Genomic DNA, 16,496 nt, shown 5'->3' on the forward strand with positions numbered 1-16,496 from the left:
CCCTTAAAGGGATACCAGGGGGTCGCAGGTGCAGAGGTCACTCCGACAACGCGCTCGCTTTGGAAGCAAGACGACACGGAGCAACACAGGTGCGATCCCCGGAACCGCGCTTAGAAACCTCTGGGTATTAAGCGCATTATAAATAACCTATCATATCATAGCACCAGGATGTGGTTCGGCTAGGGAGATTTTCCTGCAGGAGATTTCATCGAAGTAGAAATCATTGAAGTTATTTAAATGGTTTTTGCCCCAAATATATGCAGATATTTGGTGCAAAATCAACCAGTAAATAAAAAGTTATAAAAAATAAATAAAAAAACATTCATAGAACCCGGCTAGTCTACAGGTCAGTACTCTGGACAGCTGGATGACCTTTGCATTCAGATGTATTTCCAAAATCAACCCTGGGGTGGATTCTGGGAGGCTAGCCTATTATGGTGAACAGTGCGACACTGGGATCTAGCCAAACCCAATCCAGGCAAGGTAGCAGAGCAGCAAGGCTTAGACTCAATGATTTATTAGGTCTGTCAAATAAACCCTAAGCAAGTAAAACCTCTAGGCAGGTATTGTCATTCACTTACTATAAAACAGATGCATGCATTCACCCTTAGAAGAAAGAAAGCATATGATTCAATAGCCAGTGAAACGCAGGCAAGTACTCAGATGCATGCATTCACCCTTAGAAGAAAGAAAGCATATGATTCAATAGCCAGTGAAACACAGGCAAGTACTCAGATGCATGCATTCACCCTTAGAAGAAAGAAAGCATATGATTCAATAGCCAGTGAAACACAGGCAAGTACTCAGATGCATGCATTCACCCTTAGAAGAAAGAAAGCATATGATTCAATAGCCAGTGAAACGCAGGCAAGTACTCAGATGCATGCATTCACCCTTAGAAGAAAGAAAGCATATGATTCAATAGCCAGTGAAACACAGGCAAGTACTCAGATGCATGCATTCACCCTTAGAAGAAAGAAAGCATATGATTCAATAGCCAGTGAAACACAGGCAAGTTCTCAGATGCATGCATTCACCCTTAGAAGAAAGAAAGCATATGATTCAATAGCCAGTGAAACACAGGCAAGTACTCAGATGCATGCATTCACCCTTAGAAGAAAGAAAGCATATGATTCAATAGCCAGTGAAACACAGGCAAGTACTCAGATGCATGCATTCACCCTTAGAAGAAAGAAAGCATATGATTCAATAGCCAGTAAGACACAGGCAAGTACTCAGATGCATGGAATACCGTAAAGATGATGTAGAATAAACACAGAGGAGTTTTCCTAACACTAAGGGTGTCCAGCGCCAAGATGGTTTGGGGACTTGTGCACTAAAGTCACCAGTTCCAAAGTTCCACTTTTCAGGTAGATTTACTTAGAGGCTGGACGATGCCAGTGGTTATGATAAAAAAAGTCAAAAAGGGTAAGTGATCTCACTCAATCCCAGACACTAGGATCGGCCTCGGAAGGGATCCTTGACCAGGACTCCAATGAACAAAGTCAGGAAACAGTGATTTAGGCACAGGCCTTTACACCCATGTAATCCTACGAAGAAAGGGGGGTGGGGGTGGAAAGGGAGGGAACAGGATTGTTATCTTGCCACCATGACTCCAGAGATCACTGCATACAACCCCAGAGATTAGGGGTGTATCAGGCACTTTTACTCCAGGAAAGAATAGGCGTAAAATATAAAACTAGGGAGTAAAAATACCCCCAACAAAAAGGAGGGAAAGACACATAGGAGCCTTTCCCCCCTTCTCCATCCACACAGCTCCACAGAGATGTTTGGCCCAGTAGTATGCATTATGCCACAAGAAGACACTCCACTATTACTGCCTAAACTGAAGAGGTAAAAATAATGTGCTTGAATAACTTGGTACAAAGAAATATTTGTTACTAAACATTTGTTTTACATTTAAAACCGTATTACTCACTTATTAAATACTCCTTAAGAATGGGACTAACTTTTGTACTCACTTAAAATCATTTTACTCCCAACTTAAAAGAAATAGAGAGTAAAATACTCCTACTTCAAAAACGTATCTAGAGCACTAGCTGCAAAGATTGCAGAATCTGTTGGGGACACAATCTTCTGTACAGGGGCCAGTTGATGGAGGCCATGGGGTCGCAGATGAAGAGGTCACTTTCGGATGTGAGATTTCATTTCAGTCGCGTTGCTTAGATTTTGGTTCCCGGCACCTTCTAGCTGAACACCCAAATGGAGACAAGATGAAGACTTTTGTGGAGCTGGCGATGCCAGGACACGTCTTTGATGCAAAGAATATGGATTGCAAGAGAAGTCACCACAGCCAGGCTGCAGCAAGCTATCTTCAATAGGTGATCAAGGTGGCTGAAAATATAGGAGCAGGCGTCTTGTTACACAAGTTGAAGATTCCTCTACATACCAAGGATCCACTGGGAATAGAGAAGGGCTAATCAGTCCACATGGTCCAGAAAAATTCCTAAGGACGTAAAGTTATGCATCTTTGAGCATGGGTTGCGAGTGGTTTTTCCCACCGGTTCAGGGGTTGAAGTACCAATGAGGGCCTTCTTGAGACGAGGATAGAGGAGCAGGGCTTCTCCGGGACAGCACTGGAGTGGATGGTGGTTGGGTTTAGAGGCGTCAGTGGGTTGCACTTCTGCGTAGTGGTATTGGATCAAACTAGGATTTGTTGAATAGCTTCAGGGACCGTACCTTTAGTCAAGATGTAGGCAGAGGGGCAAGCCCAGGCCCACTGTATGCACCATCCAATCATGGGTTGCAACTGGCCACAACATCTGCCGAGCAACAGACATTTAGGCTCCAGGGATGTGGATTGGGACTAGACAGACCCAGCCCCCTCCTCGGACCGAAAAAAACCACACAAACACACTATTGTTCCCACAATTCCACCCGACTCAGTGATAAATGTGATGGAACAAGCAGGTTAATCTCTCGGAAGGTGTTAAAGGTGCAGCGCGACACATACATTTGATAACAGAATGTACCTACAATATAGCAGTCACAATATATCGGTCAACTGTGCAGTTACGAAAAAAAAGTAAAAGCAGGTCACTGCAGTGTATTTGGAACAGTGCAAGTTCAAGGGCGAGGTCCACTGGTGCCAGGATGACCAGTTCAGGTTCAGAATTCCCAGAATAGAGTTTATTAGAATAAAGTCTCCCACAGATATTACGGTTAATGGTAGAGTACCAAAGGTCTGCCCTTGTGGTTACACAATATCAACCACTAACTTTAAAGACTCTGGAAATAGTCTGGAAAAGCTAATGTCCACCAGTAGTAGAGTCTGGGTTGGGGAGTGAGGCCTCATGTGGTGAAAAAGACGACAGGATCTTGACTTTGGAGCCACTGCAGAGGATGACGTTGGATTGGAGGCAAGGTGGATTGATGGTGGAGTTGGGTTGGCTGTCTGATCAAGTACATCGCTGGTCCATTTACTGGGAGGTGCAGGTCGATGGCATAAGTCAAGTAAGCATGGGGTTCAAGAAAGCCCCAGGTGTGATTAATGCACGAGCCTTAAGCTTTATGTAGTTCTTCTAAAGCTAGACCTCTGCAACATCTGCATTCTGGTCATCCAATATTCCCAACCTCTCATTAGGCAGTGCAGGATCAAGCAGCAGGGAGTCTTTTGGAAGCACAGGAATCTTGGAGGCTTCCAACCAAGTGCTGTCCCCTGGACCTCTCAGTTTCCTCTGATCTTCGGGAAATGCGGGATATATAGATCCTAGTAGAGCTGAAGCATCAGTTGTCTTGATCAGATGACGCAGCAGAGCTTCTTCCTGGTCCTCTTTGGTTTGAGACATTTTCTCTGCGGCTTTGGAACTCTAGCCAACAATTGACAATGGTTGGGTGCAAACTCCTAAATTTTAGGAATATTGTTTTTTATATGCACATATTTAATGAACATTAATTCAAAATTAGAATTAAGGATTTTTGTTTGGGAGCCTGGTTTACAACCATCTGGTGGCCACCCAATCAATAGGGCGACCACTGCCTCGCCTTCCTGGGATTGTACATAGCAGGTGAAAGGAGCCATGTCTCTCAGGCAAAGTGTTAAACAATGGTCTTGGTCTCCATTGCCCCGGGCATCCTGAGCAGGTAGTAACCATGATAATGCATCCCTATCCATTAAAACAAAGTTTAGCCGTGACCATTCTATAGGGCTTTCAATGCAGGGCATCTTGTCCAGGGAATAGGGGTCTGTCCCGAACTAGAATTCAGTTACAAAGCATCGCTGTTACCAACCGTAGGGCACGCAAAGACAATAGGGCAAGATTACTCGCCCAGAGCAACAGGTGGTGCCTCAGATTAGGACTTTCTACCCAGCAGTCTCTGGACATTCCAGGCCTAGTAACTAGAGAGAAGGCACTGGCATCAGTTGGGCAGAAGGGAACGCAAAGCATTCACACACAACTGAATTGGAGCTCAGCACTTCTGAGATTACAGAGTGCAGCAAAAGTCCCTTACCAACACGAAAGCCAAAGGCAGCGCACCTTGGGAAAGAGTTTCCCCTCAGACTGTACTGCAATGTAGTGGAAAGAAGTAGAACATGGAATGTCTGCAAGCAGGCAAGACTGGCAAAAAAGTAATGAGTTCTAGATACAGCTTTTTCTGCCATACTGTAGAACAGTGTAACCGAACATTTCACTTTAGTCGCAAGATGAGCGGCTGAACAACCCTACTGTGACCTGCAGGCTGTGTACACATTGCTATATTGCGCTCATTCACCACAGTGCAGTGCTCTATTTTGAAGAGTTTACATTTCAGTTCCCTTTTTGACGTGTTTCATAAGCATGGTATGTCTATGCCGGGTGCAGGTGCTACATTACCGGAAGTGATAAGTTATCACTTCTTCCAGACGATTTTAAATTCTGGTAGAAAAGTTTGCTTCCCCACAGTCACAAAGCAAGATGCAGAGATGTACAAAACCCACCTCTTCTTACCTGGAACCTTCTCCAACATTTATTTGGCTGCTTGCTTGCCTTCAGGTGACCCTCTAAGCTTCCGTCCAGCAATGCTTGGACTATGGTGCATGCCCGAAAGCTTATGCTCCAAGTTCTTCAACACCCCAGTTTAATGCCATGGAGACACCCAACAGAACTTATTGCGCCTCGCACCATTGCACTGGCAGTGTATCGGAGACAATTTAGGGCATAAATAGTGGCTGCCATCATTGGTGAGGTTGCGGGTTTGGGCTATAAAGATGCAAATGCCGCTCTCAAGTACAGTAAATCCACAGGGAAGCGTAAAGGAAATCTAAGGAAAGACAAGCCATCACAGCAGATGCCTAAATCAAGCCATCACAGCAGATGCCTAAATCAAGCCATCACAGCAGACCCCTACACCATTGCAAGGGCAACCCACCACTAGGACACCATCCAGAGCTAGCCACAGCCTATGGAAAGCTAGAGATCACATTCTCACTATCCAACAGATTCTGGTGGGGATCAGATAACCATGAGCAGAATGTCCAAATCTCTTCTGGTCAACGTTTTGTGTGAAGAAAACGTAGACGTGTCGTTAAAGAACCACAAGACGTGACCTTCAAATTGAACACCCATTTGGGTCTGGTTGATGGGTAATGAGGATAAAAACCTGGGATAAAGGCGTGTCTGGTGTCAAACTGTGTGTGGAAAATAATTTTAAGAGATTTTTTAGTATCCCACTGCTGAACATTGAAAATATTAAACATATTGATGGTTGCATAATTTATAGTGTACTCTGCCAAAAAACTGGTAAGAAAGCTCAGCAGATTGAGCACGAGCCCCAGAACTCTGTGTCCCCATTAGGTACTGGACCATACAGGGACCTTTCTGCTTCGATGGTTGATAAACGGAGTACTGTTCCATAGGGGATTGGAGAAGTTGCAGGAATCTGCAATGAATCGCTTCATAGGAATGTGATCTTAGTGGGCTGTTGGTCTAAAACAGCTATAAGAACTATTATTGATTGAAGTAACACCTTTGGTCTTTTACATGTGCAATTATTTGTTCACCCTCCTCGCTTATTACGTATACACATTAGATCCCAGGGCATGTGATGAGCTGACTAATATCGGTGAGCTCTGGTGTGATTCAATATTTGAGAAAAAAGAAAGGTTACAATTTTCACCAGTTGGCAGATGAATGAAGAGAACACATTTGACAACACTTGTGTATAGGTGCATTAGAAATGACCAATAAATACATTTAAATGGTGAAAGAGGCTAGGACAGAGAAGGGAGGATGCACGCAAGTGCTGCCCCGTACCAAACCCTTCTATGCACCTTTGTCTTAAAATCCTTTATATCAGTATATGGCTTATGGCAATATTGCAGCATGTTTCTGTACCTGTGGGAAGAGATGAAACAGGACTGTCTGTAAATCCAATTAAGCCCATACAAATGAAATAATGACAAAAAAGACTTTAGAAATCAATCTGAAGATTCAAAATCCTGCCATTTTTGGGAATAAAGATATTTTTCCACCATAAAAGGAAAGCGCTTTAATCACCCGTAGCTCTTCTTCTTGCAGGCGTCTGGCGATAGCGGCATCATCGAGCTGCAGGTCGTCAACTACTACCCGGGGTTTGACATGCGCAACATCTCGTGAGCCTCTCGTCCTCATGCCTGGAACATGAAAAAACATGATGGTAGTTATAGGGGGGTGTGGGGAGAGGGCATAACAGAAGGAATAGGTTACAAGATTAGTCCTAACCAGGCAGAATTCTAAACACCAGCAGGTCTTTGATTGTTACCGCTGGCGTGGATTGAAGAGTTGGGATTGTGTTAGAAACATTTACAAGCCATAGAAGTTTGTTGAACAAGAATGGTTGGTGTGTGCGTGTGCATGCGTGACCCTTCGACAGATTCATGTGACAATGTGATGGAACAAGTGCCCAAAGAACAAGTTACTTTCTTACCTAGTAATGTTCTTTCGATGGGATGGTCCGACGACGTATTCCATATCTATGACAGGTAATGTCCACAGCTGTGCTGCTTCGATGCACCGTCCCCGAGTACCTCCTCCGACGGCCGACGTCACCCGATGTGATAAGTAGGACACACGACGCCCATAGCCTCAGTTATAGTTTTTTCCCCCCAGAACATGTGCCACCAGTTTTCTGCCAGTCAGACACACAAGGCCTTGCGGAACGCAAGCTGCAATCGCAAAATAAATTCTGCAGTGGGGAAGGTAGGGAGGGAGCGATATGGAATAAGTAGTCGGACCATCCCATCGAAAGAACGTTACCAGGTAAGAAAGTAATTTGTTCTTCGAGGGGATTGGGTCCTCCGACGTATTCCATATCTATGACAGACTCCCAAAGCAGTACCAAGCAAGGAGGTGGGAAAAGAATTTAGAACACAAATTTAGCATGCCCAATCAAATTGCGGAATATAGGACTGCCTTGCCAAAGGCCAAATCCTGCCCTCTGATGGAATCGAGGGAGTAGTGACGTACAAAAGTATGTACTAAAGCCCAGGTGGCTGCATCACAGATGTGACGAATAGGAACACCCCTCTGCAGGGCAGTAGACGCAGCCATTCCACTGGTAGAATGGGCCCCCAAGCCAGCCGGAGGGTCCTTACCCGCTAAGCGGTAACACTCGGAGATGGCTAAAATAATCCAACGACACAAAGTCTGTTTCGTCACAGCATGTCCCAAACGCTTTCCAGCGTAACCAATGAAAAGTTGATCGCCCACTCTGACCCGGGACATGCACAAAATATAAAAGCTCAACGCTCTCCTAGGATCAAGCCTATGGAGCCTCTCCTCTTCCTTACCAGGATGTGGAGGAGGATAGAAAGCCGGAAGAACAACCTTCTGGCTCAAATGAAATTCCGAAACTACCTTCGGAAGAAAAGAAGGACGAAGGACAACCCTGTCCTTATGAAACACAGTGAAGGGTGGCTTAACTGAAAGTGCCTGTAACTCACTCACTCACTCTGTGAGCAGAAGTAACCGCAACCAAAAACACAGTTTTAAGAGTTAGCAGTCTCAAAGGGAAAGAATGTAAAGGCTCAAACGGAGCACCCATAGGAAACTTAAGAACAAGGTTCAAATCCCAACCCGGGCACCAGAAAAGGTGACGGAGGGAACACAGTGAGCCCTTTCAAAAACGGAGAAATTAAAGGAATCTTAAAATAGGAACATTCTTCAGATGAGCGCTTAAAGATGGACAGCGCCGCCAGGTAACCTTTAATGGTCCCCACTTGCAAGCCCCTGTGGGCCAAGGAAAGCAAAAAAAGACAGAACCATGGGAATGTCACATTCAAAAGGATCCACATTCTTAACTCTGCACCAGTTGCAGAACTTTCTCCAACGGCACAGAGACTTTGTTGCGGGCCTTCTGGCCGAAAGCAACACCTCCATCACGTCTCCAGGGAGGTCCCAATCCTTATACCTCAACCTTTCAGAAGCCAAGCGTGAAGGTTGAGGGATCCGACATCTGGATGGAGAACCTGACCTCCCCCCCCCTCCCTTGAGAGCAAATCGTCTCGGTAGGGAAGACGACATGGAGGGCAGATGGACAAGTCGAGAAGGTCCGGGTACCACGTCCTCTGGGCCCAAGCCGGCGCAATGAGGATCATCCGGGAACCGGACCTCCGTAACCTCTGCAGTACTTGCGGGATGACGGGGACTGGAGGAAACGCGTACAGCAGTGGGAATGACCACTCCACCACGAACGCGTCTCCTAAGGCTCCTTTTGGAGGAAATTCCCGCGAGCAAAAACTTTCGCACTTCCGGTTGACACTGGAGGCGAAGAAATCTACTTGAGGGGTCCCCCAAAGGGCGGAGATCTCCAGGAGAATCTCCTGAGCCAGCTCCCACTCGTGCGAGATCGTGCTCTGCCTGCTCAGAGCGTCCGCCGTCTCGTTGTCGTCTCCGGCCAGATGAACAGCCGAGATCGAAACTTCCTGCTGGATGGCCCAGAACTCGAGCTGCATCGCCTCCCTGCACAGAGGAAGTGACCCTGCCCCCCCACCCTTTTTGTTGAGGTAGTGCATGGCCACCGTATTGTCCGTTAGAATCAGGACACTCTTTCCTCGCAGTCGGCAGAAAAGCCTTCAGGGCAAGCCTGACGGCCCTCAGCTCCAACAGATTGATATGGAGTGTGGACTCCGACGGAGACCAACGACCATTGACTCAACTCGTTAGCATGAGCTCCCCATCCCGTGAGGGATGCGTCCGTCACGATCGTCACCTCCGGCCAGGGCAGCCAAAATGGGGCCCCCTTCATCAGATTGCCTTTGACGGCCCACCACAGAAGGTCCTGGGCGACCGAGGGTGGCACCTTAAAAGGGTCTGACAGCCTGCCGGAGGACTGAGACCACTGGAGCTTGAGTGCCCACTGCAAGGATCTCATCCGCAGACGAGCCTCTGGCACCAGAAGAATGCAGGATGCCAGGAGGCCGAGCAGTCTCAAGAACTCGGACGCTGGGCGATTCTGGGCAAGTTGAAACTTCTGCACCATCTGCTGAATGTGAAGTGCCCTCACCAGGGGAGAAAAACACTGCCCCAGGGATGTGTCGAGCACTGCTCCGATGTACTGGAGCCGCTGCATTGGTGTCAAATGGGACTTCTTTAAATTGAGGGAGACGCCCAGCTTGTGAAGGGAGTGGCAGGTGACGGACAGATGATCCAGGACTTGCTCAGGAGCGCTCCCCCTGATCAACCAATCGTCCAGGTAGGGGTAGACGTGAATCCCCCTTTCCCGAGATGCGCTGCCACCACCACCACCATGAGCTTGGTGAAAACCCTCGGGGCGGAGGTCAATCCGAACGGCAGGACCCGAAACTGAAAGTGCAAGTCGCCAACCGCGAACCTCAGGTACTTCTTGTGCTTGGGATGGATCGGCACATGGAAGTAAGCATCCTTGAGGTCGAGAGACACCAATCAGTCCTGAAGTTGAAGGACCTAGAGGACTTGAGAGAGAGTAACCATCTTGAACTTGTCCTTCCTGAGGAGTTTGTTCAAACCGCGCAAGTCCATGATGGGTCTCAATCCCCCATCTTTCTTCGAAATCAAAAAATAAGGGTAATACCATCCCTTGTTCCTCTCCGCTACAGGCACCAGTTCTAGGGCACCTTTCTCCAGCAGGGCTTGAATTTCCTGCACAAGGAGCGGATCCTGACTCTTCAAAGGGAGGTTCCCAGGTGGATTGTCGTGAGGCCTCTGCTGAAAAGGAAGACAGTAGCCGTGGGTTAAGATCTCCAGAACCCACACAGCTGAAGTAATGGCTCGCCACTCTACAAGATGCTGCGCCAGCCTTCCCCCCAACCGGCGAACCATGGGACCTGGCCTCATGACTGAGTGGTAGCGGCTGCGGCATTGCCTGAGGGCAAAGAGGCAACTGCCCGAGCGGCCTCGGCCGCTCGAGTACCCTTGTTTCCACCTCTGGCACTCTTACAGTGGCCTCTTTGACTGCTAGCTGCTCTCGCTTTACTGAAGGACGAGTAATAGCGAAAGGAACCACCCCTCCATTGCTGTCCCCTAGGACGAAAAGCAGAGGTTGGCGAACTGCAGCACCCAACGACTTCGCTGCAGCTTTGGAGGTCTGCAACCTCTCAAGGCTCTCGTCAGCCTTGCTGCTAAAAAGATGTTCACCGTCAAAGGGCATGTTAAGGAGCCGGGACTGCACATCAGGAGCGAACCCAGACTTCCGCAACCACGCAAACCTGCGTATTATGGTGCTCACAGCCATGGACCGGCTGACAGAATCTGCCATGTCCAAACCCGACTGAACGGCCTCACACACAGCATCCTTGCCATCCTGAACCATAGCAAGGAGACCATCCCGTTCGTCCCCTTCGGGAATACGTTCAGCCGCTAATGCAACACAGTTCCACAGAGTGTGTGTGAAACGAGACAAGGCACATATGGAGTTGGCTGCCTGAAGCGCCATACCCCCTGAAGAAAACACTTTCTTCGCCCAGCCGTTAAAATGTTTGTCGTCCCTATCCGGAGGGATGGTAGGATACGATGCCTGCTTTGCCGGGGCCGTAGCCACCTGCACCACCAAACTCTCCGGAGTGGGGTGCCTGGACAAGTAGCAGGGGTTGCTACTGGCTGGGTGGTATTTTTGCAACAAAGACTTGCCCACTGCCGGGAGACTCTCCAGAGCAGTCCAAGCCACCGCCACCCTTCTCTCCAGAGCCATATGAAACGGCAAAACCGGGTCAGTGGGGGGGACCAAGATCAAGGATGTCCGTGAGATCATCCTGAACGAACTCCCCTGGGGGAGCTGACCAACCCAAGTACTCGGTGACCCGAGACATAAGGCGCCGATTTGAAGAATCGGCATGAGTGCCAGGCTCCGGCCTACAGAACTCCACCTCCGGAGAGGTGCCCAGTCCACCGGCATCATGCAGTGACTGCCTCAGGTCACCAAACTGGCGATGGCCCGAGATAAGCTCATCTGGTACTGTAACCAAGCCGTCATCAGAGCCTTCATCACCCTGTGAAATGTACTCCAGGCGTGGAGAGGAAGACATCTAGGGACCAAAGCAGTCCCTGACCTTAGCCAGAGCCTTTCTGGGGGCTAACCCCATTCCACGGGGCCCCTCCGACACCACCGCCTGGAAAGGCATTGAGGGCGCCAAACGAGTCGGCGCCGACAGAAACGGCATAGACGTCAGCTGCAGCGCCGCCAGCATCGAAACAGGCCTCGAAGCAGGAGCTCTGGCGTGTCTCGACGACCTAGGCGCCGACAACCCCCTCGGAGGTAGAGCTTCGAGAGAAATCGTCGACAACCTCGGCACCACAGGCGTCGACGTCTTCTTCGAAGACGGCACAGAATCACGCGGTCTCGAACGCGTCGAGGACCGGGACCTGGAACGGGCCTGGCGAGAACGGCTACCCTTGTCCGAGCGGGACCTCTCCCGTGAGCCGTGCCAACCACCCGAGCCCGAAGGCGTACGAGCGGTGTCTCTCGACCGGTGCCGACCGACCCCACTCGGAGGCGCGGACGGACCAGTGCCCTGCGATTCAAGAATCGCTAGCATCTGCCTCCCGAAGGAAGCCCATTCCTCCGGTGTCGCTTGCATGGAGGGATAAGCGACCCGCCGACTGGAGGAGTCCTCCGAAGAGGACGGGGAAGGCGACCGATGCCAGCGCTTCCGGGAATGCCTCGAAGAGGCAAAGGAGTGGCGAGACCGACTCCTGGAAGGAGGCCCACTGGACTTCCGACGATGAGAGTCACCCCTCGAGTCATCCGTCGAAAGCCCCACAGACCTCGACTTCTGGGACCTAGACACCCGACCTACCGACAGCTTCTTCTTGCGTTCCCGCAAGGCCTGTGCCGTGAGCGACTGGCAGTCGACACAGTCGTCCGTATCGTGGGCCTCCCTGAGGCACCAGAAGCAGGTGTTGTGCGAGTCCGTGACCGACATCTTGGACCCACAGTCCCCGCATTTCTTGACGCCCGGAAGCGGGGTTGAAGACGAAGTAGACATCGCCACGAACAGGTCTTCACACACAAAAAAAAAAATCGAACAGGTTCAACGAACCGAGAAGAAAACAGCAAACTCCAAAGAGTCGAGGCATACCGAGATTCACGAAGCGAACACGTTCGCGGAAAAAACAGAACTGAGGCTATGGGCGTTGTGCGTCCTACTTATCACATCGGGTGACGTTGGCCGTCGGAGGAGGTCCTCGGGGACGGCGCATCGACGTCATCGACGCAGGACGCAGACACCAAAGATTTTCCGAAGCAGCACAGCTGTGGACATTACTGGTCATAGATATGGAATACGTCGGAGGACCCAATCCCCTCAAAGCCTGCATTACTTCTGAGCGGTTTGACTTGAGAGCTGTCCAGTCTGAAGTTAAACCCCCAGTCATGCAGCGCTGCTGCAGATCAGGGAATAAGGGCAGTTGGCCAAGAAACGGTTGCAACTCTTAACAGACACCTTGATGGTGCTATGCTCCAATACCAAAATGATGTCATGAGTCTCCCAAAATGAGCGTTTTAACAGTGAAAATAATTAGCCTTATCACAGACGGACACCCTACCAACAAACGGGAACTGGTTCAGGAGGCCACAACAGCTGTTGTATCAGAGCGTGAGCGATTTGAAGCAGAAGTGTAGATAGAAGCCCCTAGATCTTCAGATTAGGGCATATAGTTGGAAGTATAATGCTCAGACCTCTTCCCTTCAGAAGAGTGCGCAAAGGGACCCCCCGCTGCTGCCATTTTGGACTAACAGTACCGATTCCTTCTACATCAAGTTCTAAATACCGCCTCAATGATAGCATATCTAATGAGGCTACACTGGCTCTTCCCCCCCAGGTTATGTCTTGTTAAGGGCTGGCCGCAAGGATACTAAAGGAGGTGGTGTAGCCCTCTTTTTTAAAAGACAAGTTCCAGTATCATCTCGCACCTCACGAGCCATTAGATGAATGTGAATCCTTGACGGTCAAGATAAGGATCAACGATAACATCACTGTTACGGTTGTTCTTATATATCGCCCACCCAGAATTCCTCCTATGTTTGAGGAACAACTCTTACATTTGCTCAGTAAGGTCACTGGACGTAAAGCCCCTGTGGTTCTAATGGGTAATCTTAACCTCTGGGCAAATGTGCCCACTGACAGAGTTGCTCAGTCATTGGTGGTTGCTCTTGCTGTCACTGGCTATATTCAACAAGTTTCTAATCCTACACATTTCGGGGGTTATATCGTTGATTGGGTTCTCTTACATCGAGTTTCTGCTTCTACTATGGCTAATAACTATATCCCTGGTCTGACCATTCCCAGCTCACCTATTCCATCATGCTGCATGGGTGAGTGTTGACGCCAACCCTAGATAACGGATTACGGTCAGATAATTTAAAAAAGTCACGCCTCAGAGGTTGTCACAGGAGCTTGAATACAGACTGGGAAACATCCAGAACCTTGATAGTTAGGTGGCCATCTCAGCCCACATGAAATCCACTCGAGTCCATCGTTGAGTATCCTGCCCCTCTCTCGTCTAGACATATTAAGCATGAAACTTTGACCAAGCATCGGTTTAATGAGGATATTCTCAGCCGCAGGCATGCTAGGCGAACGGCAGAGCATGCACTTCTGGCCAAGTATAAATGCGCAGTTGAAAAATTCAAGGCTGCTGTTATTTTGGACAAATCCTCATATTACAACAATTTTTCCAGCTAAATCGAGCTCTAAAGAGTCGTTTTCTATCCTTCGGGTCTTGAACTCCAACATAGAAACTAATATCAAGGCACTGCAAGACGCTACAAACTATACACGACCCCTTTTCTGCGAAAGTTGCCTCTCACTTGGAGGATAGTGCTTCATCTCAGATTAATGTCACACAGGTTGTTCTGACTTTAGCACCCTTGCAGGTGTCTGGTTTTCTGGGCACCGATTCTCCATCTGAACAACCCAGCTCTAAGCAGACTTTACCAGCAGTCCAACAACTGCTTCTGCTCCACGCGCCGTCACTCCCGAGTCCCCCCCCACCCCGAAGTTGTCTTTTTCCTTCACCCCCTGCACAGTGGCTGAAGTAACCAAGATTATTCTTGAAATGAAGGCAACTACATGCAAGGGTGATGCCTGTCCCGCTCGTCTATTAGTCAAGTGCCTCGATATCATCGGCCCTTGGATAACCAAATAGATCAATCAGTCCTCCCTTGAGGGTCGGGTACCAACTGATCTTAAAGACGCATGGATCACATCGCTTCTTAAGAAGGACAATCTTGACCCACTTCTGCCCAAACATTACCGCCCAATCACGAATGTTACGTTCTTGCTCAAGGTGATGGATCAGGTGGCTTACCTTCAACTAAAACGAATCATCGAGGAACATGCCATCCCGGGGCCTCGCCAATAAGGCTATCGTGCCCGACATGGTACTGAGACAGCCATGCTTGACTTAAAGTCCAACTTGGCGGCCATTATCGATCGCGGTCATCCAGCACATGTTGCTGGATCTTTCAGCCGCTTTCGATTTGGTTGACCAAGAGATAGTGGCAGCTAGTCTCAAATCTCTGGTTGGCTGTACTGACTTAACTACTCAATGGCTGGTCTCCTTTCAGGGCTTACGTAATGCTAGTGTTATTCACAATGCTTCATCCTCTCCCACTCTAAACACAGGGTGTTCTCCAGGGTTCCGACACTTTTCAACATTTATATTCTACCTTTGCTCCTGCTGCTTGATGACCTGGGTGTCTTGTATACTAATTATGCTGATGACACCAAGGTCATCCTTGAATTGTCGGGTGTGTGTATTCTGTGGACTCTGATGCTACTAGTGCCATCTACACCCTCATTCACTCTTGGATGATGCAGAATTCTATGGCCTTAAACACCGAAAGAAACGGAGATTCTCGTCGCCGCTTCTTGGCATATGTTGATAAATCTTTCCCCCGAATATGCAGCTTTCTCTATTGCCAATATATCTATCCCAGTGGTTCAGACTGTTAAAACGTTGGTATTACCATTGATGCAGAACTTACCATGAAACCTCATGTGTCCAAGACTTGGGCCTCATGCGGTTGGATTAACAAGCAGCTTGGCTCCCTCGCCCCTTTCTGTCTGTTAGTAATATGTCCATCCTAGCACAGGCTTTGGTTAAGTGGAGGCTAGATTATTATAACAGTCTTCTAGCAGGCTCTGCCCAATCCAACCTAGCCACCCTTTAGATTACACAAAATGGCGCGGTCAGAGCAGTTCTGGGTCTTCCAAACAGCATTCAACTACTGAAGCCAGACAAAAACTGCACTGGCTGCCCATTAAGCACTGGATCTCTTTCAAGATCCTTACACTTACCTTTAAGTGTTTGATCAAGCACCAAGCTATCTCACGGAGCGGATTCATCGTCATATACCTGTACAACCTCTCAGGCCACTGGAACAGGCTAGGCTCACCCAGCCCAGATTTCATCTTGCCAAATTTGGGAAAACGGTTTGCTGTTGTGGCCCCCGTTATTTGGAACTTAATTCCCCTGCATCTTAAGCTCTCCATCCCACTTCCCGATTTTAAAAAGAAGCTCAAGACTTTTCTTTTTACGGCCCCTTAGAGTTTTTATTTCTCTCTGGATTCCTGTGCCCTCTTTGATTGTCTGTCTGGTTTGTGTGTTGTGTGAGCCTTGAGGCCTGCGGGCGATTGGCGCGTTAAGAAGAATTAAAATAAGTTACGTTTCTGCAGTGCTTGCATTAAGCCACTGGGTGCCCATCTTCTCAGCCTACCTTGGCAAAACACTTAAAGCAGGGATGATATGGAGATTCCACTCAGACTATAAAATAAAAAGTAAAAAAATGCCTATAGCAAACCGAATTAAACTACTGAGAGTGGAACTACTGAGTAAATATCATGCTTAAATAGGTTATAAGTGTTTTGTGATCCTCTGAAGACAAGCAGAAGCTAGAACGTAAGTAACAAACCTAGCAGTGCATTGTAGGTGCTGGGTGGCTGGTATCCTGATAAGGGTACCATTACAATGACCTACGAAGACTGGTTTATGGAAAAATGTAATCGGGTCATTTGTTATTGCTATGGAAAGAGAATTATG

The 16,496-nt window shown here is 48.4% G+C and overlaps 1 protein-coding gene across 2 annotated transcripts in view; it reads right to left on the reverse strand.

Moving 5' to 3' along the window:
* CCDC50 (coiled-coil domain containing 50) overlaps nucleotides 1-16,496 on the reverse strand; it is a 411,626-nt gene that overhangs the window by 112,214 nt on the left and 282,916 nt on the right. For both annotated transcript variants that reach the window (XM_069617441.1, XM_069617440.1), the window contains one exon: nucleotides 6,498-6,613. In XM_069617441.1, the coding sequence (XP_069473542.1) occupies nucleotides 6,498-6,613 (116 nt within the window). The remainder of the gene's footprint in view (nucleotides 1-6,497; nucleotides 6,614-16,496) is intronic.

This window comes from Ambystoma mexicanum, chromosome 10 (assembly GCF_040938575.1).
Source record: "Ambystoma mexicanum isolate Mex_15411 chromosome 10, UKY_AmexF1_1, whole genome shotgun sequence".
Classification (NCBI taxonomy): domain Eukaryota; kingdom Metazoa; phylum Chordata; class Amphibia; order Caudata; family Ambystomatidae; genus Ambystoma; species Ambystoma mexicanum.